The following is a 25,321-nucleotide window of genomic DNA, read 5'->3' as shown; positions in this document are numbered from 1 at the left end:
CCCTGGAAGTGGCCAGCAGCAGGTCTGGCTCCTAGGCAGAGGCGCAGAAGAAGTTCCACGCAACTCTTGCCTGCAGACACCTCCCCCACAGTTCCCATTGGCTGGGAACAGGCCAATGGGAGTGTGGAGCTGGGGCTCGAGGCGGGGGCAGCACACGAAGCCCCATGGCCCCCCTGCCTAGAAGCTGGGATGCAACGTGGTGTCAGAACAGGTAGGCACTCACCTGCCTTAGCTGGGCAGCACCGCCGACAGGACTTTTAATGTCCCGGTCGGCGGTGCTGACCAGACCCGCTAGGTTCCCTGGGTGCTGAGAAAGGCAACCCAGTGCCTTACATGCCATGACCCAGTACTGGGTCACGCCCCAAACTCTGAAAAATACTGATCTAGATCACTATAATAAGGAAACCTGGCTTAAAGGAAAGAAATTGTAAGTCTCTGAGACTCATCTTGAATCCCAACAGAAAAATGTCCAACACACCCTGGAGTGCACGAGATAAGGCAGTAATACTCCAGGTGCCAATGGACCATTCTTAGTTGCTTGCATTGAAAGTACTATGAGCTGCAGTGCATGGAATGTATGAGTAGACTCAATATAAAATTGTTTAGATTACTATAAGCAAAAATATTAATGGATTCTTGAATCTATTACTCTATAGGAAATGGCCAGTAGGAAGCTGCACAACCTGTTATGTTTTTGCTCAGTTATATAGCTGTACAATCGTACATGTGCTGAGTGTGAACTGAATGCATATATAGTCCATGAACCATCTTAGGTTTATGCTACAGACCTATATTAGTCCATATCCCTCAGTGACATATTCTCAGGGAGGCAGATTAACTAAGACGACAGGAGAGTGCTCTCCTGTCGGCTTAGAGCATCTTCATTAAAGCTCTTCAGCAACACAGCTGCATTGGTGAAGCTGCGCCAATCCAGCGTTTTAAGTGTAGACATGCCCTGAGTAGACTCTATATAGGGAAGTCTTCATTAGTGCAGTGAGACTTTTTCAGTTGAGGATATGAGGACAGCATGATGGAAGTACATTATTATGTTATATTTGAATAAATAGCCACAATAAATAATAATGCTGAATTAGGAAGTGTTTCAGCTCATTTACATCCATAACTTTAGGCTTTGTTCATCAATGCACTGCACTGCATTTACGTCCATAACTTTAGGCTTTGTTCATCAATGCACTGCACTACTCTGAAGTAAGCATCAGTTTCTCTTCAAGAAAACTTAGACTAATTGTCAGTATTAGAAACAGTTGGAGAATTATCCTTGACATTGGAGAAGATTACAAAATGCAGTTCTCATGTACTAAAAAACTGCTTTATTCAACAGATTAAGGGCTAAATCCTGCTCCTGGATGGGTGTGCTTATAATATCCTTTGGGCCAGATTCTTGATGGGAGAAATGGGGAAGAGGTTTGGCAGAGTGGAGTTCAACTACACTCAATCATTAACCAGTGACATTAGTTAGTATTACCCCTATGAATCCCAATTTGCACTGATGCCAACCAGCCCTGAATCAGAAAGCAACAGTTAGCTCCCTCTGACCCCACCTCTCCATTCCACTTGAGTGGAACTTAGATGAAGTGGAGATTCAAGGCCCTTCCACTTCAATATGAGCCATGTGTATATATTCAAGGATAGAATTTGGCCTTTAGACAGTATATTAATTATTTTCTAGAAGTTTAAACTGCAAGTATAAATATAAAACAAATCTCTGCATTTTTTCAGATTTATGAAACCAGTAATAAACATACATATGTTGACCAAACATAAAAACATCAATGCAGAGTACTAGCATTAAAAATTCCTGTGTGAGTAACATTTGGTCTCATCATTGTCCCTACTAGCACTGTTGATGTCATGAATAGAAGCACTTCTAACTGAAGACATCATCATATCCTTAATGTTTTGTTTGGGGTTTTCTTCTAAGTCAGTTTTTATTGCTCCAACTTGTGCTAACTTCCATTCAAGCTCTGTAACAACAAATAATGACAAAACAAAGAACTGAAAAAAAATCAGATACAGTAATAAAATGCATTTATACATACAATTTGCAAATTGTTAAAAGCTTTTTAACAGGTACCAAGGGACTGGATTGGTAATTGAATTTTCAAATCAGACAATCAAAAAGAGATTAGATGAATTATGACAAGTGAAACATACAGGTAACACCATGTCACAAGTAGCTATTATATGGAGTTGGGTACCTACAGGCCTTTTGAGTCTTTTTGTTTCCTCTTAAAATAGAAGCTCTACTGTGAAAAAGGCATTCTACCACTTAGGTATCCTTTTCAAATACAGTGATTATTATAACAGGATTTGTGGGCTTGATTCTTGTCCCTAAATCTTTTTGCAGATGCCTATCGCAGCCAGGGTCTTTCTCTCAACATTGGGAAAACCAAAGGTACTCTACCAGCCCTCACCTGCACAAACTACTCTTCAAACTCCACAAATCACCGTCAGCAGAGGACCCCTGGAAAACGTGGACTATTTTCCATACCTTGGCAGCCACCGCTCCCAAACAGCCAGCATTGACACAGAAATTGAATACAGGATCCGCTGTGCCAGCACATCTTTTGGAAGATTACTCAAACGAGTCTTCAATGATAGGGATCTACAAACAGGTACCAAGATCTTGGTTTACAAGGCAGTTGTCATCCCCACCCTTCTCTATGGGTGTGAGACCTGGGTAACCTACAGAGACATCTCAAGCGGCTGGAGTGGTTCCAGCAGCGCTGCCTCAGGAGGATTCTGAGGATCATCTGGGAAGACTGACACACTAACATCAGCCTTCTCTCTGCAGCCAACATCAGCAGTATAGAAGCACAGATCATGAAATACCAACTCCCCTGAGCTGGCCACTGTGTACATATGCCTGACACTCACCTCCCGAAGCAAGTACTCTTCTCTCAGTTAAGTCAGGAAAGAAGGGCTTGCAGAGGGCAGCAGAAGAGTTTCAGAGACGTACCGAAAGTACATCTTAAAAAGGGAGGCATCAACCCAACAAACTGGGAGGACTTGGCGCAGAACAGAACACAGTGGCACCACACCATACACCAAGCCACAGCTCACTTTGAGGAGAACTGATGTGCTCATGAGACAGAGAAGTGACAGAGGAGAAAAGAGAGGGCACAACACTTCAGCCAACAACTATGTCTCTTCAAGATGACACCTGTCACTTCTATGGGAAAAAAAGAATTGGTCTCCTCAGCCACTTAAAAACTCACCAATGAACCCCCTTGGCAGACATCATCCTCGCATCGAGGGATAGCCGAAGAAGATCCTTTTCAAACACAGTTACTACTGTATCAGGATTTGTGGGCTTGATTCTTGTCTTCCACCAACTTTACCAACTTTACATTTATAGTTCCATTGAATTACTCCTTGTTTAGAGCACAGAGAGAGTTGGTGTGTGTCTACATCCAACTATTAGAAGCCATGTTAAACTACGATAGAACCTTGCTGGGCTGGCAGTCTATATTAGTACAGTTGTTTAGAAAACAGCCCTTGTCCAAACTGGATTACTCCAGGACATCATTTAACCCTTCCATTCAATGGAAGATCGATCAAGGATTGGCCAAGAAACGAAATAGTTTCCTATTTTGTCATTTCTTACAAACCAACAATTCTACTGAGCGCAAATCTGAAATGTAGAGTCAGGCACAGAACCACAGAACGTCCAGTATTAAAAATGTTATTAGTGCAGCAAACAAATTGCATAGAAGATTTTAGTACTGGCAGTCCAATATAGCTTCTCAATAGCTCTATCCACATTGAGATTTATTTGAATTGTGGATAAACTGTTAATACAGATTTTTAGAAAAACTGAAATATTTCCACCGATAGTTTTTGCACAAGTACAGAGTAAAATCTTGAGAGCTACAGAGAACACACAACACAGCAGAACCACCACAATTATGCTGCACAGTGGGGCTTGGATACATAGGGGGCACATAGCATGATTTCAGAGGCTTCCACAAGCCACAAAGCCAAGCTCTACAATAGCTCATTTTCTGGAAGTGAAGGGTGTTAGCAGAATAGTAGTGGTGGGACAGGGGCATGGCCTATGGGTTCATGAACTGTGCAAAATCTCTACAAATGTGTATAAAGGGAAAACAGTAGCAGACAGCCACTACTCCAGTCTATGTGTTACAGTAGCAGGCATGCAGCAAAGTGAATATAGCTATTGTGAACAAAGAATCAGCTTTTTAGCCCCATTCATGTGTGCTTGAGTACCTGAAGTGTCCACCTTAACATACTTGTTCATACGTGACTCAAACTGACAGTGTCCTTCTAAAGAGCTGCAGTGAACATGATTGCTTGTCGCATATAAACCAAGTTATTTTCTCATAAGCATCCTTGATGGAAATACAGATGTGCATTCTTTAAAACAAGAAACCCAAATGAGCTTTGAACACATAAGGTAGAGATAGAGGCTCCTGTTGCTACCTGGACCATAAATCTTTTGATATATTTTAGTCTTCTCAAGCCCAAGATGGGACACAGACCACCGTTTCTTTTTGGAATAAGAAAATAGTGGGAGTAGAACTCCTTGCCTTGAAACTAACAAAGTACCACTACTGTGGTTCCTCGCCACAAAGAGAATCTCTTCTTTAAGCATCCTGTGAACAGGAGACATGATCTTCTACAGTGACAAATGATTCTGCATGCCTCAATTTAGGTGCCTAACATGACACTTTAAATAGGCTCAATTTTCAGCACTTTTGGAAAATCAGCCCACATAGAATGTCCCAAGTTGTGTACCCAAAAATCAAGGAACACAAAAAACACTTGTCACTTTAGAATATCATCCTAAAATTGGATGGAGAAATGGAAGTTGGTACTCAATACAAAGAGGAAGTGAATCACATTATCCAGGTTGGTTCTCTCTAAAACCCAGCGATCCATGGTAATTCCACTCCATTTTGAAAAGAAATGACTGATGTAGTCTTCCTACTGGGAAGGGAAAGGTTTAGAAAACAAGTCTGGGACTGGAGTATCAGGCATCATATCAAATCTATTGACTAGAAGATAATGAAGTTTACTCCTGGGGGAATTCTGCACCACTGCGCATGTGCAGAATTTACGTCCCCCACAGATTTCTTTGCTTCTCTGCAGAAAAACAACTTTGTGATGGGGAAGCAAAGGGAAGCCACAAGAGTAGTTATGTGACCCTCCCCAGCAACATGTTTCAGGTGCCCAAGGCAGCAGGCAGAGAGGTAAATCACTGTGGGGCAGGAGGCGGGACTGGGGAAAACCCAGCTGGTGGCTCCTATCCTGTGCCAGGCTCAGCCACTAGCCACAGCTGGGCTGAGGAGGACAGGACTTCCTCTTCCCCTGCGGGGCATCCAGGGCTGGGTTAAACCCACCCCCAGATTTCTCCCCCAGCTGCAGGAAGCTCTGAAAACTCCCGCCAACCCTGCTTCCTGCACCCATCACTCGTCAGCTGCAGGGAAAGGTTTCCCTATACACTGAGCTGCTCCCCCATCCGCCATGCATCCAGACCCCCTCATAACCAGATCCCGTGCCAAGGCTCAACTCCCTTCACTCAGAACCCCCCCGATGAGCCCCACTCCCCCTGCACCTGGACCATCCTGACAAGCCACCCACACCTGGATCCCCAACCCACTCCCCCAGCATCTGGACCCCCACTGAGCCCCCCACACCCAGACTCCCCTGCTGAGCTCTATACCCCCCACACCCACCAGACGTCACGCGCTGAGCCCAACCACCTTAACCTGGACCCCCCTGCAGAGTTCCATTAACGTTGCCATTACCATTACCAGAACCCCCCAACAAGCCCCTGTGCATCCAGATCCCGCCCACACCCCGAGCCACCCATACCCAGTTTGCCCCAAACAGAACCCTCTCAAGCCACACCTGGATCCCCCACACTAAGCCCCTCTACACTTGGATCCTGCCTTGCTGAGCCTGCCTGCCCAAATGGAGCATCAGGACCTTGGAGTATTTCTGGGGTAGGCCCAGTCCTTGCGCTGTGTTAGGGTTGGGTGCAGCCTCATGGCTGAGTTTGTGTCCCGGGGGGAGCTGCACAGTGATCTCCCACCTCTGTCGAGCCAGTGGCCTGTGCTTCCCAATGCCATGCTGGAGCCTCCACATTTATTTGACAAATAAAATTTGCAGAATTTTGCAAAATTTTTAATTTTTTGGTGCAGAATGACCTCAGGAATAGAAGTTGTAGGAGCAGAAGATGATGAGGAAGTGTTTTAAACTGCTTCCCTTTGTGCTGCTGATATTAAAGATTGTGGTGTGGAAGTTGCTGGGTGAGGAATAAGGACTTCAAGGCTCCATCCACCCCAAAAGCTTAATGTAATTTCTTCCTCTGCTGAAAAGTGGGAAGTTAGAGATGCATCCCCTCCCGGGTTCCAAAAGCCTCAACTGCTTCTTCAAAACCAAAATTAGTTTCCATGCCTTCTGGGGGGTTAAGAACTGTAACTGTCCCATTCACAGCTGTCAAAACCTCCAGGTTTCACCTGACATGTTCTACAATGGAGATCTTTGTCAGTTCAAAAATGTGCAGCAAATGGGTAGTTTAACAGTTTGGGCAGTATAAATAAAATTCAATTTAACATAAAAAAGTTAAACAAAACACTACACTGATTTAACTGCATGAGAGAGAGAATCCATGCTGCTTAATTCCAGGATCTCTGCTGCATAACTAAGGTCTAGTGTGCTTCATAGGATATGAGCCTGGGTTCAAGTAAACAGTGTTTCTCGTAAGGGTCTGTCACGGAGTCTCCGGGCCATGCTCTGGAACTGCTCCCTACAAAGCCAGTCAGGACTCTGGTGAAGTCTCCTTTCTGTGAGCAGACTGTCTGCAGGGCAAAAGCTCATACAGCTTCCACCTTCCTGGGTCTGACCTCGGAGCATTCAGCATCCTCTGTCCCTCCGTGCACTTCCCACAGCGAGTCTGCCCAGGCGGGGCTCCTGGGGAAGCCAGAGGGGCCTGCACCCCAACTTCACAGTCAGACGTGACTCTCAGCCAGCCAGTAAAACAGAGGTTTATTAGATGACAGGAACATGGTCTAAAACAGAGCTTGTAGGTACAGAGAACAGGACCCCTCAGCCAGGTCCATTTTGGGGGGCAGTGAGCCAGACAACCACGTCTGCACTTCACTCCTCGTCCCCAGCCTGCCCCAACTGAAACTCTCTCCAGCCCCTCCTCTTCTGGGCTTTGTCCCTTTCCCGGGCCAGGAGGTCACCTGATCTCTTTGTCTTCAACCCTTTAGCTTTCACCTTGCAGAGGGGAAGGGCCAGGCCATCAGTTGCCAGGAAACAGGGTGTTGGCCATTCTCTGTGTCCAGACCCCTGCACACACCTGCCCTCTAGGGCTCTGCAACGATCATACACCCTTATCCCACCACCTAGATACTTAAGAACCGCATAGGGGAAACTGAGGCACCCCCACAATATTCAGAGAAAACATTAAGAACAGTCCCACTTCGTCACAGGGTCTCAAAGAGAGGTGCTATTAGAACACCAAGAACTATATTTAAGGACGGGAACAAGAAATCAAAACAATAGGTTCAGTTTTTCCCACTGCTTTTAGGAACGTGGACTTATCCACACAAAAGTGATCCACTGCACACATAACACAACCCTTCTCTCCCACAGACTTCCTTTGTGAACCTGGGCAAGTCATTTAGTCTTTCTGTGCCTCAGTCTCCTCCCTCCAAAATGGAGATGATAGTATTTCCTTACCTCGAATGGGTGTTGTGAGGATAAATACATTAAAAAGATTGTGATTTGCTCAGATATTATGGTAATGGGGACCAAGTAAGCACCTACAATATAGAGACAGATAGAATAGTGTTGCAATAGCTGCAGAATATATATAAATGGAACTGGAACTTGGATAGTTTAGGACAAGACAAAAATGCTTGTCAAGGGATCATCAGATAGTCAATGAGATTTTCTCCCAGTAGGGGTCATGCAGCCAAGTGTGGAATGGTGGGTATATGGGAAAGGCCCCTGCACAGCCTGGTCCCATGGAACTGGGTTGAGGACTCACACTTAAGAGTGAATGTATACCCTTTTTTAGATTAAATCCTCCTCCATAGGAAAGATCAGATGTTACACAGGTGCCATCCCCACCATACCTACCTTATGTATAGCATTGCAAGCTATCAACACATACTAATATTTGTGCTACAGTAGAAATACAGAAGCTTCTATTAACAGTTAATTCCTAATTTTTCCTGTTTAAGGTACAAAAACACTATCAAAGACTGTTCTATCCCAAGAAGTGATTTTAAGAATTGATGATTATTAACTACATTAGATTACTATAAAATTATTTTGAACATATTTGTTATATTACCTTCTAGTTTAAGATTTGTCCCTCCACATTCAGTAATTCCAATGAACCTGCCTTTTATCTGACCATTTCTGTATACAAAAATTGTGGGTAAACATCTGTCATGGTAGTTTTGAATACAGCTATTCACAATGGCTTTGATAAACTTGATTTCTGGAAACTTTCTGGCTAGCAGGCTGAGATGCTGGTTAACTAGTAAGCACATTGGGATGCTAGAAAAGAATGGATAGGTTTGATGAAAGTTCTGACACAACAGTCTGAAACATGCAAGAAAATACTAGAATCCATACAAATAACCTTTCAATAATAGAGTTTTTACATGTAGTCAGTATGCTTCTACTTTGCCCTATAATGGGACTTCCACTATAGATTTCCTGTCTGGTTTCTCCTACAAGGAGTCTTATGGAAAAAGGCTGTTGAAATAAAAACTGAAAATATTTACATGAATGTCAAGATACATATACTGTTGGTTATTACTGCTATATAAGCTCCATGTGTTCTGAGTTTTGTTTTTTTTCCACCACCAACAAACCTTGGTCTGTGTCTACTTAATGCAGTTTTTGTATTTGAGGTTTTAATACACTTACGTTTACTCTTATTTGGATATTCAGTTTCATAGTTTTACATTTGATATTTTAAGTTTTTTTCCCCCCAAAGAACTCTAAATAAAGTAAAATTTTAAAAGAAAATCTCAGTATGGTGGTATGGCCACATCATGTTGGTCCATGGCCTTCATGCCTGGATTTTTGTAACACAAGAGAGGGTTACTCACCTTGTGCAGTAACTGAGGTTCTTCAAGATGTGTCCCCCCTTGGCTGCTCCACTGTAGGTTCGGCAGCACCTTTGTGTGTGGAGTCAGAGATCTTCAATAGCAGTGCCCATTGGACCACACACGCGCACATCCTCTCCCCCGTGCTGTGCACGGGTAGTATAAATAGCGTTGTGCAGTCCAACTGCCCTCAGCTCCTTCTCTGACATAGAGCCCAAACGTTAAGCTTGGAAGCAGAGGGGAGGAGGGCAGGTAGTGGAGCACCTGTGGGGACACACATCTCGAAGAACTGCATAAGATGAGTAACACAAGTTACTGCACAAGATGAGTATCCCTTTCTTCTTCGAGTGATGTCCCCATGGGTGCTCCACTGTAGGTGACTATAAAGCAGTGCCCCTAGCTGGAAAGTTGGGGCTTCAGAGTGGCTGGTATCGCCGAGGACAGGACCTTACATCTGAGAATGGTGTCCATCAAGGAATCTTGCAAGATGGCATAATGTTGGGCAAACATATCAGAGGACGCCCATGTGGCAACCCTGCATATATCTATTATGGGAACATTATTGGGGAATGCAATGGAGGTTGAGAGCGCTTGTGTGGAGTGTGTCCGGATAGAGGCAGGTGGTTGCTTATTGTGAAGTTCGTAAGACAGGCGTATGCATTGGGAAATCCATTTAGAGAACTGTTGTTTAGACATGGCGGAGCCTTAAAAGCGTTTGGCAATGGATATGAACAAGCATGGCAAGTTCCTGAACAGTTTGGTTCTATCCAAGTAGAACAACAATGCGCGTCTCACATCTAAAGTGTGGAGAGCTGCTTCTTGGTAATTGTTGTGTTGTTGGGAATGAAGGAGGAGAGGTGTACAGGCTCATTTAGATAGAAGGACATTATAACCTTTGGCAGGAATTTTGGGTGGGGACGGAGGGTCACTTTGTCCTACAAAACACTGTATATAGTGGGTATGCCATAAGGGCCGATATTTCTCCCACGCGTCATGCTGATGTAATCGCTATGAGGAAAGCTGTTTTCACTGCTAGATGAAGCAGGTTGCCATTGGCTCTAATGGACGTCTAGTCTGAGAGCGTAGGACAAGGCTGGGGTCCCAGGATTGGGTGGAGGGATGTACGTCAGAGTATAGGTTTAGAACACGCTTAAGAAAACTTTTGACAAGGGGGTGTGCAAATACTGAATATCCCTCAACAGGGCAGTGGAATGCAGTAATTGCAGCCAGGTGCACTCTAAGAGAACTAAAAGCCAATCCGTGCTGTTTGAGTTGAAGGAGGTAGTCCATTATGGGAGGTAATGGAGCGCAGGCTGCATCGACCTGTCTGTCACCACACCAAAGTTGGAAAGGTCCACTTGTGGGGAATAGGGTATGTCTGGTAGAATCGCACCTGCTATTTATCAAGATATGTTTTACTGAGTCTGAACTGGTTATTTCCGAATCCTGGAGTTACGAAGGAGCCAAGCTTTCAGGTGGAACATCTGAGGATTGGGATGGTGAATGCATCCCCAGTCCTGAGAGAGGAGCCACAATGCTGGGGGAAGGTTTATAGGCTGAAAGAGTGTCATGCGAAGCAGGTACGTGTACCAGACTTGTCGTGGCCATGTCGGTACTATTAGTATAACCAGAGCTTAATCTTCCTGTATCTTGCGTAAGACTCGGAACAGGAGGGGAAAGGGAGGGAAGGCGTAAAGAAGTGGCACATTCCAGTTCATAAGGAATGCATACCCAAGTGAATCGCGTCCCAGGCCTGGTCTGGAACAAAACTGAGGACAGCAGGTGTTCTCGTGAGTGGCAAAAAGGTCTATGGTGGGATGACCCCATCGGCAGAAGATGGGTCGGAGTGCTCTCATGTTAAGCTGCTTTTCATGCTCGTGCAAGAAGGTTCTGCTCAGTGTATCCACGGTCGTGTTCTGATGTCCAGGGAGATACGCAGCAGAGATGGAGATGTCATTGTGGATACACCAGTTCCATAGCTTGATCGCTTCTGAGCATAGGGAATGGGATCTGGCACTTCCTTACCTGTTGATGTAATACATGCAAGCGAGGTTGTCCATCATTACTCGAACAGTCTGGTTTCTGAGGAGTGGTAGGAAATGTTGGCATTGTGGACCGCCCTCAGTTCCAGAAGGCTGATGTGTAAGGTGGTTTCGGTGGGCGTCCATCTGCCCTGTATAATGTGCTTGCATAGATGCGCTCCCCAGTCAAAGCGGGAGACATCGGTGGTAAGTATGATAGTAGATGGAGATTGAAGAAAAGGGCCCCTGGCACAGACACTGTCAGCGCACGTCCATCACAGTAGTGAGTCCTTGACCTGGGCTGGCATGGACAGGAGTTTCTGAATGCTGTGTTTGTGAGGAAGATATACTGTATGGAGCCAGTCCCGAAGACACCACATGTGCAGTCTTGCGTGTCTGACCACAAACATAGCTGCAGCCATATGTCCCAGAAGTTAGAGGCATGTACGTGCTGAGATTTGGGGGCATGCTCGGGTGATTCTGTTGTCGCTGTGAACCTGTGAGGTGGCAAAAATGATCTCGCCTGCTTGGCATCGAGTACAGCACCAATGAATTCCAGTGTTTACCTTGGGGTTAGTGTGGACTTTTCAAAATTGATAAGGAGGTCCAGTTTTGTAAAGAGGGTCATTGTAGCATGGACTGCTCGGAGCGCTTTGGTCTCAGGTGGCACTTTGAGAAGGCAGTCATCTAGATATGGGAAAATGGTGGTGCCTTGTTTGCAGAGGAAGGCCACTACCACTGCGAGTACTTTGGAAAAACTTATGGGACCTGTGGATAGTCCAAAGGGTAGTACCCTGTACTGGTAGTGACCATGGCCAACGATCAATCGTAGGAAAAGTCTGTGAGCAGGGTGTGCAATATGAAAGTATGCATTCTGTAGGTCAAGGGCCAAGAACCAATCCCCCTGTTCCAGTGCTGGGATGATGGTGGATAGGTTGACCATCTTGAAACATTGTAGTTTGACAAACTTGTTGAGATTGCAAAGGTCCAGTATGGGGCGCCAACCACCAGACTTCTTTTGTACCAGGAAGTAGTGAGAGTAGAAACCGCATCCTCTGTATTGTGGAGGGACTGACTCTATGGCTCCCAGTTGAAGAAGATGTCTCACCTCCCGCCACAGGATGGGCTTGTGCGCGAGGTCCCTGAAGAGGGACAGGGATGGGGGTTGGGTGTATGGTATAGCTAGGAAGGGGATGGAGTAACCTTCCATTACTATTTCCAGGACCCACCTGTCCAAGGTAATGAGCATCCAAGATGGTAAAAATGGAGCTAGGTGGTTGCCAAACTGTCAGTGTGTAGATGGCGTTACAGATGGTAGGGGCAACTAGAGCAGGCAGGAGGTTCTCTGGATCTTGACCACACCTTCAAATTTGCTGCTTATTAGAGGGTGTTTTGGACAGTGTCCCTAGTGCAGGCGATTGTCTGTGCCTGTTGGGAGGTCGGTGACAACGGCGTTGGTTGTCAAACTGCCGCTGCGGGTAGTATGGCTGAGGTAAAATCATGGAGGGAGCTAATATTTCCCTGATCTTCATTTTGGCTGTGGTGCGTATATACCAAGAAATTGTAGAGTGGCTTGGGAGTATTTCAGTGACTGTAAGGAGTTGTCTGTGTGCTCAGAAAAGCGATTTTGTCCCTCAAAAGGGAGATCCTCAACCGTATTTTGCACCTCCTTAGGGAATCCTGAAAGGTGCAACGATGATGCACGTCCCGTTACTACCGCAGTAGCAATGGATCAGGCAGCTGTGTCAGCTGAGTCCAGGGAGGCCTGCAGGGCCGTGTGGGCTATTAAGTCACCTTCCAAAATGAGGGGCAGGAATTGTTCCCTTTTTTCCTCTGGCAGATTCTGGCAAAAGTTCCTCCAGCTTAGAATAATTTTTATAATCATATTTGGCCATAAGAGGCCTCATAGTTGGAAATTCGAAATTGGAGGGTAGCAGATTTATAGGATTTTCTGCCCAAGAGATCTAAACATTTCCAGTCTCGGTCAGGATGACCGGATCAGGATAACCAGATGGCCCTTCTCTTGCACCACATTCACCACAAGGGAATTCAGGGCAGGATGTAAAAATAAAAACTTAGCATTTTTTGCAGGTACATAATATTTCGTATCCGCCCGTGTCAAGGTTCCTTCCCCACTCTGAACTCTAGGGTACAGATGTGGGGACCTGCATGAAAGACCCCCTAAGCTTATTTTTACCAGCTTAGGTTAAAACTTCCCCAAGGTACTAACTGTTTTACCATTTGTCCCTGGAACTTATGCTGCCACCACCAAAGTGTCTAACAAAAATAACAGGGGAAATGCCCACTTGGAAACGTCTCCCCCGCAAAATATCCCCCCAAGCACTACACCCCCTTTCCTGGGGAAGGCTTGATAAAAATCCTCACCAATTTGCATAGGTGAACACAGACCCAAACCCTTGGATCTTAAGAACAATGAAAAAGCAATCAGGTTCTTAAAAGAGAATTTTAATTAAAGAAAAAGTAAAAGAAAAACCTCTGTAAAATCAGGAAGGGAAATACCTTACAGAGTAGTCAGATTCAAAACACAGAGAATCCCTCTAGGCAAAACCTTAAGTTACAAAAAGACACAAAAACAGGAATATACATCCCATTCAGCACAACTTATTTTATCAGCCATTTAAACAAAACAGAATCTAACACGTATCTAACTAGATTGCTTACTAACTCTTTGCAGGAGTTCTGACCTGCATTCCTGCTCTGGTCCCGGCAAAAGCATCACACAGACAGAGATGATCCTTTGTTTCCCCCCCTCCAGCTTTGAAAGTATCTTGTCTCCTCATTGGTCATCTTGGTCAGGTGCCAGCGAGGTTATCTTCGCTTCTTAACCCTTTACAGGTGAAAGGGTTTTTCCTCTGGCCAGGAGGGATTTAAAGGTGGTTAGCCTTCCCTTTATATTTATGGCAGCCCATCTGCATCTAGAGGGGATAGAGGCTGGAGTCTGCCAAAGAAGGTTTGCAGTTTCAAGTAGTGCACCGTTAATAGGTAGGGCAATTTTTGTTGTTGAGGAGGTAAGGAGAGTGTCAATCAGTTCATGTTGTTATTCCTTGACCTCCTCAAATGGGATGTTTAGGGTGTCAGACATTCTACGAAACAACTCCTGAAAGTGACAAAAATCATCAGCCACTGTGGGAGGTGCTGGCATGATGGCTTCATCAAGTGAGGATGAAGAAAACAGTGAGGACCAGAGGTACCTTCTCATCCTGCTCTCCTTCCAGTTACTCTTCCAGTGGTGGTATTTGTGGAGGCTGTGGTTCTGGAGGTCGAGAGATTGTTGAGGAGGGGATTGATGGAGGCTGGCATGTTCGTAACGGTGGGGGATTACCAAACTGTGCCCTATACATGGCCCAGAAGCCCCAATGTGGCCAGTTAGAGGGGAAGGAAATATATGGTTGCATCCATGGGGGCCCCAGAAAAGGCTGGGTGCCCTGAATTGTGGAAGGGTAAGGCTGGTAAGTTGGTGTCAACTGCCCTGATGTTGATGGGGCAATCACCCTCATCTTCCTCAACATCACTAAGGAAAGAAGGTGCTGTCTCTGCTGAAGAACGCGAAGAGTGTATTGATTGAGAAGTGTGTGAGACTTGGGACATCTCCTGTCTGAGGAGTGGAGAATCCAGAGTGTCAGATATAGTGAGGTCTGACAGCTGTGTGAATTCCTGTGGGTGATCTCTCCTCAGTGCCTGTGTTGAGCATGGTGCCCAGGTGTGATATGGAAAAGAGTCAACAGATGGTGCCAGAGAGCTTTTCGGAGTCAGCTTTAGTAGGAGTTTGCAACTGTGCTGGAGTCTTTCTCCGAGCCGAGAGCTTCAGGGCAGTGCGTAGTGTTGGGGCCGAGGGCTTCACTGGAGCCAGCTGTTTTGCAGGTGCCAGTGTCAACGGCATCCTCGGCACCAGAAAGGAACCAAGGGGGTAAAGGGCTCACTTTGGTTACCCACAACAGGCGATGGCGCCAATAGCTGCTGTTTCACCTTAGCACGGTCCTTAGACTTACTATCAGGGGCTGAGATAGTCAGTCTAGGAGCAGCCTTGTAGCTCTTGTCAGAAGCAGTTAGCACCACGGCTCTACCTGGGGACGGCATTCCTGCAGTTTGCACCTCAGGAGCTGTGGGAGGGACCGCTCTCTTCTTAGTGACATCCCGGTCAGAGCATGATCTTCTCTTACTCGGGCGAGGGGGGTGAGGCTATGTCTACACTACTGCGGTAAGGTGACCTATGCTACGCAACTCCAGCTACGTCGACGTACCTTAGTCCTTCAGGAAAGAACCTCACCCTACCACACTGCTGATCTGCTGGAGTGAGAGAATGAAAGAAAAAAAAAAAGCAGCAAAATCCTTAGAGTGGAACCCTGAAGAAGGGCTGCAGAGGAACGTTTGCCCTCCAGCACAATTCATGTCTGCCAAGTGCCAACAGTAGCTACCAAGAAAGATCTTTTGCATTACCTCTATGTGAGTCAAAGGTGAAGAAATCCTATGTAGTGCACTGATGGAGCAAGGAGGACCAACACAGGAGAAATCCTATTTTCTAAGATTTCTTTTCCCCGAAGTGAGGATATGGTAAACAATGACATTATAATCTATTTTGCCTATATCGTCTTTCTTATCATCTCATCATCTTGAATCTTTTTTTGCTAAGTATTTTAGAATCTTAAATACTTTTGAAAAAATATAATCATAGCATTACCTTGATCTATATAGATGAATTACAACCCACACATCCTTCTGAGCATTTGTGACTTCTTTCACATATTGCTCACCAGAAATTTCTCTCAGCTCCCCATATTTTTGTCTTTTCTGAAGAATTTTCCATTCTTGCAACCGTTGTTGCCTATTTCAGAAATAAAAATTATTTGGTACAATTTTTTTTAATATTTAATTTACTGTAATATCAATTTTGTATCTCTTAGTTCCTTTGAATAAACCCATCATCATTTATGTTTGAAATATTACAACCATGATTTCCAACTTTTAGTACTTCATCCTGCTTTTAGATAGATACTGCTGTACATTTTGGAAAAGCGGCAACTGTTTTTGAAATGTGGTGCCAATTTTTTTAATAATCTATATCTGAATGCCTTCAAGTTTTAATGGAATAATTTTGTGCTAGAAGGCTTCAGTGCTGGCATTTAGTTAGTGAGACAACACTTGAAGATAGGAAAGAAATTATATGTACTTACATCACTCTAAGGAACATTAAGGATATAAAATATTAAGGAAAAGAAAGTTTTCACAACAGATTACATGTCTGTATTGATACTGCAGTGAAGACAAGGCAAACAACACAAATTCAAAAAAGGCCAAAAATGTTTTTATGAATTTGAAAACAAAATTATGTATTGTGTAAAGTAACCCAGAGTTTAATACCTTACTGGTGCACAATTTTGTAATGAAAATTTGAATGCAAAAGCACCAGGTGGCAGTCTTCATTTATAAAAATAATGACAATGTAGAAAGTGAGAAAAATTCACAGCCTAGGGCCAATTTTTATTAAAATTTATTGAAATAAACCATGTCATTGTTTTAAGTCAGCAGCTGACTTTCTTTTAAAAAGTATTAAACAAAATATGTTTAATATATTCTTACCATGATGTGTGAGGATTTAGGTGCACAACTCTGTGATTTCATGAGAACATTCTTTTAAAATTCTTTCTTTCTCTCATAAAATAGCGGTAGAAAGTTGGAATCAACACCAGTCTAGTATTTCTAAATTGCTACTATTTTAGCAGTCTAACGATACAGGAGTATACTATAATGGGCATGGTTCAAATCCAGTTCTGTTTTTTAGTTCAAGTGGATAACTTTATCACACTGGTACATTTATTTTGTATACATCTGTTGCAAGGCATGCCTCCTACTGAACTAATGTCATGTTGCAGGTAATCCCTGCCTCAATTTCTCTTCTCTCAGGCCCCTTTAAGAATTCCACACAGTTCAAATGAATGTAAGACAAAATTCCCCTGCTTTGGTTCTACTTTGTTAAACCCAAAATAAATGTGAATTGTGTCTCTTACTTTGGGCTCAGGGGTTACACAGTCCTCCCCCTTGTGGCTGGTGGTCTCTGGGAGATTTTTTCTCATGGTCTTGAGAGAGCTTCTCTCTCTGTAAGCACCTCCCTGTAACGGAGCTGAGTACTCGTTATACAATACCATCCAGAAGGCAAAGTAATATTTTTCTAACTAATAGTATTAATTTTTAGCTGAATATTTAATTTTCAAATATATAACTATGTAGGTAGATTTTCTTCCTTTCAGTTTGTGGATGGGATTTTTCTTTATCCCATATGTGTGAAACATCCTAAATAACAATATGTATTGTGAATATGGCAAGAAACATCTTACTGTACCTATACATTTCAAGAGCTTTCATATCATCCTCATCAAAGTCATCTTCAGCTTCATTTAGTTCTTTAAGAGTCATTCTTTCATATGGTTTCACTAAAAAGAACAAACCAAATAGTCAGCTTTTGTCCACTAAAAACTATGCATATTTCAATATTGTTATGTGCAGAATCTTTAGATTCAGGCAGGAGAGCAATATCAGTGTGAAAAACATCTCATGTCTCACCTATGAATTTGGCCAACACTGGAGCAACCTTGTGCAAGAAAGAGAAAAATAACTGAAGTTTGAGTAACTATAAGTTACTTTATATGCTTTGTCATTTTCATATTATGTTGCTCTCAGACAGCATGACATGTCTGTATTGGGTTAAATTTTCATAGGAGCCTCAGATTTCCCATTTTGTTCCAGCCATTTTGCATCTTTCCGGTAACGCAAAGTCTTTGGATTTTGGCCAGAAGCGGCCAACAGAGAATTCCCCCTACAACAGGGGAAACTCCCAGTGTCATAAAGCAACTTGAGCTAGCTCCTACACTAGCTGCATCCCCACCATCAATATAAAGGGCATGTTGGGAGTCAGAGGAGGCAGAGTGGGAACGAGGCAGGGGCATGACATAATTCTGCTCCTCTCCACGAATCCTCCACTGAGATAAGATCCCTAGACTGCTCTAACTCATGCTAGGATGGCTGGCACAGAATCAGGGAACTGTAAATAGCTTCCTGACAACCTCCCAAAACCTACATCAAACAGAGCTGAGGAAGAGGGCAGAATTGAGCCTGCAGTCTCTACATTGGCACTAGCAGTTGTGCACATGGATGTTTTGAGGAACTGTAAATCTTTGCTTTGGGTTCACATATTGACTAGATAAGCATAACTACCTAGGCCCCAATCCTGCAAACACTAAAATGTGTTTAACTCTGCACAATGAGTAGTTTTATTGAACCTCCTGGCACAGAGTTAAACACACGTGTAAGCATATGTAAGATAGATGTGGGCATGCAAACTAAGCCCCTGAGGTAATAGGGAATGAAAATATTTGATGTGCCAAGCAGTGGACACAAATTCAGAGGTCTCTTGAAAATTTTGCCCTTATTATTTTGGGTCACATACACTGTGTAAAAATTTGTTTTGCAGTGCTAGATACACAAAACACCTGGGGAGTTTGCAGTACTGGAAATCAGTGACAAGAAGCTGATTTTCTGAGACATATTTTCCTCCTGAAGACTGATTTTCTGATTCGATCTCCTTTGTTCTTACCAGCCTGTGTGGGTGGATAACTGATCAGTAGTTTGTCTGAACGTCAATATTACTTATGTTAACCACCCTGTGTGGTAAAATCCGAAAGTAGGTTTTCCTTTCCAAAGGTGAATTATTGATTTGTTATTTTACATACCATGTACGGTAATATTTGTTATTAGCATATCTATATATTTTATTATGCTATTATTCTGTTATTTTACAAGCATATTGCACTGAATAAAATAACCATCTCAAACACAAATAAATGAAAATTAAAAATAAAAAAACACTACCAAATAAAATAATCAAAGTATTCTATTTTTCAGAGTGGAATTATGTTAGAATTTTTGTGTCATGATAAATGTTTCTGAAGAATCCTCAGATCTTCATTTTGCTATATTAAGAGCATACATTTTAAACTTTACTTGCCCTCTGCTTCTTTCTGTAAACGTAAAACCATTTCTTCAGTTTCATCTTTTGGCTCATCTTTTGGAGGTAGAATTCCAAAATCTCTTAATATGTCATTCCATTCCGTATCTTCATTTGGATCCTATTTTGAAATTATGGAACAAAACAAAAATCAACAGGTTAATCTACTCCCATATTTTTGTTTAAACAAGAACGTTCCCTTTTGCACTTTGACATATAATAAAGGGCATGACATTACAATAAAATAGGTCAAAATTATAACCAAGCCTGGGCAAAGAAAAGACAGCAGTACATTCATGGACTATTCTGTTCAGGAGAGAACTTGATATCACAACTTCTGTATTGATTGCTAAGGAGGAAATATTTAATTTATGAATATGAAATGTAAAATCGAGCATAAAAAATTGAAAACAAAAATAAACTTTCTCTTAAATCAGTATTAACATTTAGAAGCCACCATAAATACTATGACAAATGGTTCCTTTTTATAATATAGAACACATGAATGTGGAATTCTAAAATATATGGCAACATCAACGGGACACTCAACAGAAAGAAACCAATTTGACAAAATTATGTTTTTATTTCATTGAGATTATCTATGCTATCAGAAGCATCTGTTTATTATAACGATTTATTTTGGAATGATGGAACATCAGAGTAGGACAACTGATGTATATCTTCAGATATGGACAACAAGAAAATATTCACTTATTGTCATAACAGATTTCTAAATTAGGTAGTTAATCAAAACATGTACAGTTGACTCTGATATACTACCTTATTTGTAAATGCCACAAAGTTTTATGGTGGAAATAAATAGCACTGTTTTAACATATAAGACAAAAGGTTATACAAAAAAAGTGCTTTATAAACACTTGAACCAACATGCAATCCCTGGGAAGGAATATGATACCTATGAACAAGAACACTACACAACAGCTTTCACATAATGAATGCTATTTACTTTTTTTGCTTGTTGGGTAAATGCTCATAAACCATTCCACAAACGTGTCACAGTCTAAAATCCCACCGCTCAAATACTAAAATATATGGAGGACTTGTGACACCTTAGAGACTAACAAATTTATTTGAGCATAAGCTTTCGTGAGCTACAGCTCACTTCATCGGATGCATTCACTGGAAAATACAGTGGGGAGATTTATATACACAGAGAACATGAAACAATGGGTGTTACCATACATACTATAAAGAGAGTGATCAGGTAAGGTGAGCTATTACCAGCAGGAGAGCGGGGGGGCATGTTCTCTATGTATATAAATCTCCCCACTGTATTTTCCACTGAATGCATCCGATGAAGTGAGTTGTAGCTCACTAAAGCTTATGCTCAAATAAATTTGTTAGTCTTTAAGGTGCCACAAGTCCTCCTTTTCTTTTTGCAGATACAGACTAACACCGCTGCTAGTCTGAAACCTGCTAAAAATATATATATCTCAAAGTTTGCTAAGGGTGAAATCATTCCTTTAGCGCTTAGGGGAATATATACCTAAGAAAGCCCCAAAAGACAGAAAATGCAACAGTACCACCAGGCAAGAAGAAGAAAGTGGAGAGGCTGTACAGGGAGACTTCACAGAACCTTGAGTACCATTTCATGTCATCTCTACATGAACACAGAAGAGGAGTGTTGAAGATTTAGGAGTGGCAAGTGTGTTGTAGTGGTCCATGCAATTCTCATAGAATCTTCATTGATAAATTGGAGAGAGTCCATAGAAGAGCCATGAGAATGATTGCAGGATAAGAAAACATGCCTTATAGTGAGCAATTCAAAGACCTCAATCTGTTTAGTTGAATGAACAGTAGGTTGTGATAACTTGATTTCAGTCTGTAAGTATCTACATGGGGAACAAACATTTAATAATGGGCTCTTCAGTCTAGCAGAGAAAGGTATAATATGATCCAATGGGTAGAAGTTGAAGCTAGACAAATTCAGACCGGAAATAAGGTGTACATTTTAATGGTGAAAGTACATAATCATTGGAACAATGACAATTTTTAAATTAAGATTTGATGTTTTTCTAAAAGATATGTTATAAGAATTATTTTGGGGAAGTTCTATGGCCTGGTGTTATAGAGGAGGTCAAACTAGATGATCACAATGGTCCCTTATGGCCTTGGAATCTATGAAGTGTGACATCTCAGGGGGCTGCAGTCACTACTATAATCTAGCTTTTGCAAGTACCCAGTGCCCAGCCACTAAGATGAGGGAAACAATCCATCCCTAAAAAACCCCTGCACTGGTTCCCATTACAAAGTCCTTGTATTCAGATTTCGTACTAAAAACTACAATTTCACTCTAATGATTAGCTGTACCACCTGAAAGATCAATTTTTGTATTTTTCTTCCCTTCGTTGAATTTAGTCATTTTGTCATGAAGTCTTCCAGCTATGCTAGCAACTTCTATTAGCTTTTCATATGCTGCTGAACTGTAAGTGTGGATTTAAGAATAAATGACATTTAATCTTTCTGCTGTGCATAAAAATTAGTCCGATTCATGATTTTTCAAGTGGGGTCTAAAAGCTCACAACTAAAATTGAAGTAAATGGGAAAGTAAATGACAATTTTGACTGTTGTTGGTATATATTCTAAACAAATTTAAGTCCACTTTCTACCTTTAAATACTGACCAACAATGAAGCAATGAAAATATCTTTAGTGTTTCACTTCTATAATCACATTTTCTCCACAAAATTTTTCGTATTGTAGGAAAATTACACTAATATTTCAGAACAGAACAAACTGTTTTGGCTTATTTAAGTTATAACCTACATAGACATAATAAAAAGCTGCTCAGATTTCAGCAACTGATAAGGAGCCAAATAATGCAGCTTTACCTGTAGAGGGCAGGAAAACAACAAGCCTAAAAGAATGAGCCAAAATTTGTAAGCAAGCAACGGCTAAGCTTGAGTGGCATCATCCCCTTCTCTCCTTCCAACTCCACAGAGGCACATATGTAAACTTGGAAAAATTAGATTTTTATCAGTAAACATAGATTTTACTGCACACACACAAATCAATAAAAAAATGTTTCCATCAATAACAGAAATGTACAGATAAACAAAGTAAAAGAAGTGCTGCTTGAGAACTTATTAGAGTTTGCCTTAAGGATATTTACTTTGTATATTCTGACATGATGTTGATAATTGGTATTTTAATGGTTATCAAGCTTTAACTTTTTGAATCTCAATGTCTACAGTCAATAAATATTTATTGTCTGACCGCGACCCATAATGTCCCACAACTGTGAAAATTTAAATTGCTAAAAATAGAAAAGAGTGCTTAAAATTAAAAATGTATATTATCCTTCAAAATTATATTAAAAAAAACCCTACAAAATCAAAATGTCACATCGACACATGTATAATCTATTCACATCCGGATGGCCACAGATGGGTTCAGTGTGGGGCCTGAGGAGAGTTGTTCTCTGTACCTTCACTCCACACCAAACCCATGGAGATTTCTTCATATAGGATAATGCTGACCCTATCAATATGATCTTAGACTCAGAGATTTTAAGGACAGAAGGGACCATCATGATCATCTAGTCTGACCTGCACATTGCAGGCCCGAGAATCCCATCCACCCACTCCTGCAATAGGCCCATATAAATTGTGACTTGAGTTACTGAAGTCCTCAAATCTTGATTTAAAGTAGTGGTGGGCAATCTGCAGCCCATTTAAAGTAGTGGTGGGCAGTCTGCACGTGGCCCATCAGGGTAATCCTCTGGCAGGCCACCAGACAGTTTCTTTATATTTGCAAGGCTGCCCACAGCTCTTAGTGCCACGGTTTGCTGTTCCCGGCCAATGGGAGCTGTGGAAAGCAGCATGGGCTGCAGGGACGTGCTGGCCGCTACTTCCTGCAGCTCCCATTGGCCAGGAACAGCAAACCGCGGCCACTGGGAGCTGCGGGCGGCCGTGCAAATGTAAACAAACTGTCTGAAGAGGAGGAAGTGTTAGTTGCAGGAGTGGCCTCCTGGTCTAGAGCCTCCTCTGTTTCCTCAAAAGTCCCTTAGGGGGTTCACAGAGTCCTGTCTCTGACGCCAATGGGGAGCTTTTCTGTCTTTCCCTGGAGATACTGGGACGCTTGAAATAATGTTGCCTATATACTGCCCACAAGTCCCAATATGGCCACTGTGGTGGGAATGGCATTGGTGGTGGCATCCATGGATGCCCATACTATCCCTGAGTGCCAGCTCTGGAACAGTGTCCTGGCTGTTCCTTTAGATCTGGTCTGATGATTCCCTGGATGAGTGAAGAGCGGTGTGAAGAATAAACATCTCCTTCCTCATCGTCGCCCTCCTCCCTAGAAAAAGGAGGGGCAAATCTGTTTGTTGGTGTGTGTAAAAGTGCTGAATGTACCGACGCTATATTGGTACTGCGAAGAGGTGATACTGGTGCCTGAGCAACTACTAGATCCTTACGTCAAAGAAACTGCTGCATTCCAAGAGATCTCAGTACTGAAGATGGCATTGGCAGTGATTGTTGTGGAACCATGAGTTGTTGCGGTACTGGGAAGATCAGTGCCATGGATGTCTGTACCAAAGGAGGTAAAATAGACTTTGGCACCACTGTCTCTGCGCTCTGTGCCAGAGAGCCAGAAGATGGTGCCATGAGCTGAGGCACTGCCAGAGGTGCTCAGTACTGAGTGTTTAGCTGCTGCAGTCAGTGCTGTAGTAGAAGGGGCAGTCTTGTCTCTGCTGTCTTTCTGAGAGCCTGCCCACTTAGGGTCTTTGGCTTTAGGGGTTATCTGCTGTACCAGAAGATCTTGCCGACCCGTAGGTACTTAGTTGCAGCGCGGTCAATACTGAGGATACGGAGAAAGTTGAAGAACGCTTCTTTTCCGAGGCTCCCTTTGTAGGAGAAGTGGAAGCTCTCTTCTTTGCCCTTTTTCTGGGAGACAGGTCCCTCCCATGCAGAGTCAGTGGGGGAGGTCTGTCAGAAACTGAAATAGGCAACTGATGACCAGGAGAAGTTTGTGGTCCCGGATCAGAGGCTAAGCAGAGAGATTTCTCCATAAGAATTCATTTAAGTTTAAGGTCCCTCACTTTCCTGGCATGGGCCTTAAGATTGTGGCAATGGGAACAATTCTGATGTATGTGCATTACCCCCCAAGCAGTTGACACACTGGGAATGTCTGTCTGAGACTGAAATTGCCTCTCAGCAGGAGAGGCAACATTTAATGCCAGGAGACCTGGGCATTCTCAGGTAAAATTGTCCCCAAGAGGGGTGAATGAAATGTAAAAATAAAAATAAGATATATGTATTTTTAATGGGGAGAAAAAAGGAAAAAAGGGAACAAATGCTAACTAATTATTCTATCTACTGCACTATAGCGCTTATCCTATATCTAAAGGTAAGTTATGCAGAGGCACTGCCGAAGCTCCAGCTCAGGTTAAAGAAGGAACTGAGGGGGCGTTGGCCGCACAATGCTAGTTAACCACCGCTACAGGTGTGTCGAGCCAAAGGGTGTGGGCTCGGATACACTCAATGAAGCCACATCAGGTGCATAAGTATAACTGGTTTTATTGCCAAATTATAATAAGCTTCCCAGCCTTCACGTGTTACTAAATACGTGCTTTCCAGCAACCAAGCAAGCAAGCAACAATGCTTATGCCCCTTCTGCTATGGACAGTCCCAGACCCTCCAGCCTTGTCCTTGAGGGCTCATAGCAGGCGCTGCTTCAGCGTGGGGAATTCCTGGGCACCCACAAGGCCAAGGTCTGCAGGTGAGACTGTTCATCTAAAGCAATTTGCATAGCCGTTTTTAATCATCATCTCCTTCTAAGGGGGGGGGCTGTACATCCACAAGCAGGCTCTGGCAGGAAACACTACTGTTTTCTATTCCCACACATAAACCTCCTTATCTTTTTTCTTGTTTATTCAGTCGAGTGGCTGCAAACCAGCCCAGCCAGTCAAAGCCAGTTCACTACCAGCTCCCCCAGAACCATGCTGTAACAACAGCCCAAGGTAACTTGCGGTCAGCACCAACAAGGTGCAAGATGGGGCGAGCGCATGTGTGGCCCAACCAGGTACTGCTGTCGAAATTCTCTGACTAGAGGCGCAGGGGCGCACAATCACTTGAAGTGGAGTACTCACCGGGACATCACTCAAAGAAGAAACTTTATTTCTCTATAGCATTTGAAAAGGAG

General features: G+C 43.0%; 1 protein-coding gene across 2 annotated transcripts in view; it reads right to left on the bottom strand.

Moving 5' to 3' along the window:
- Positions 1–1,675: 1,675 nt before the first annotated feature.
- The window catches only part of PDCL2 (phosducin like 2), a 75,277-nt gene continuing 51,631 nt past the window's right edge, over positions 1,676–25,321 (bottom strand). Inside the window, exons 2-6 of one of the 2 annotated variants that reach the window (XM_043546201.1) lie at positions 19,158–19,278; positions 17,496–17,586; positions 15,837–15,980; positions 8,351–8,559; positions 1,676–1,985 (exon numbers count right to left, since the gene is read on the bottom strand). In XM_043546201.1, coding sequence (XP_043402136.1) covers positions 1,810–1,985; positions 8,351–8,559; positions 15,837–15,980; positions 17,496–17,586; positions 19,158–19,278 — 741 coding nt within the window. In that variant the 3' untranslated portion in view covers positions 1,676–1,809. The remainder of the gene's footprint in view (positions 1,986–8,350; positions 8,560–15,836; positions 15,981–17,495; positions 17,587–19,157; positions 19,279–25,321) is intronic. The other variant, XM_043546200.1, reaches the window with a different exon arrangement.

Source organism: Chelonia mydas, chromosome 4 (assembly GCF_015237465.2).
Source record: "Chelonia mydas isolate rCheMyd1 chromosome 4, rCheMyd1.pri.v2, whole genome shotgun sequence".
Lineage (NCBI taxonomy): Eukaryota > Metazoa > Chordata > Testudines > Cheloniidae > Chelonia > Chelonia mydas.
Note: the sequence above shows the minus strand (reverse complement) of the source record. Positions and strands in the feature narration are given on the sequence as shown.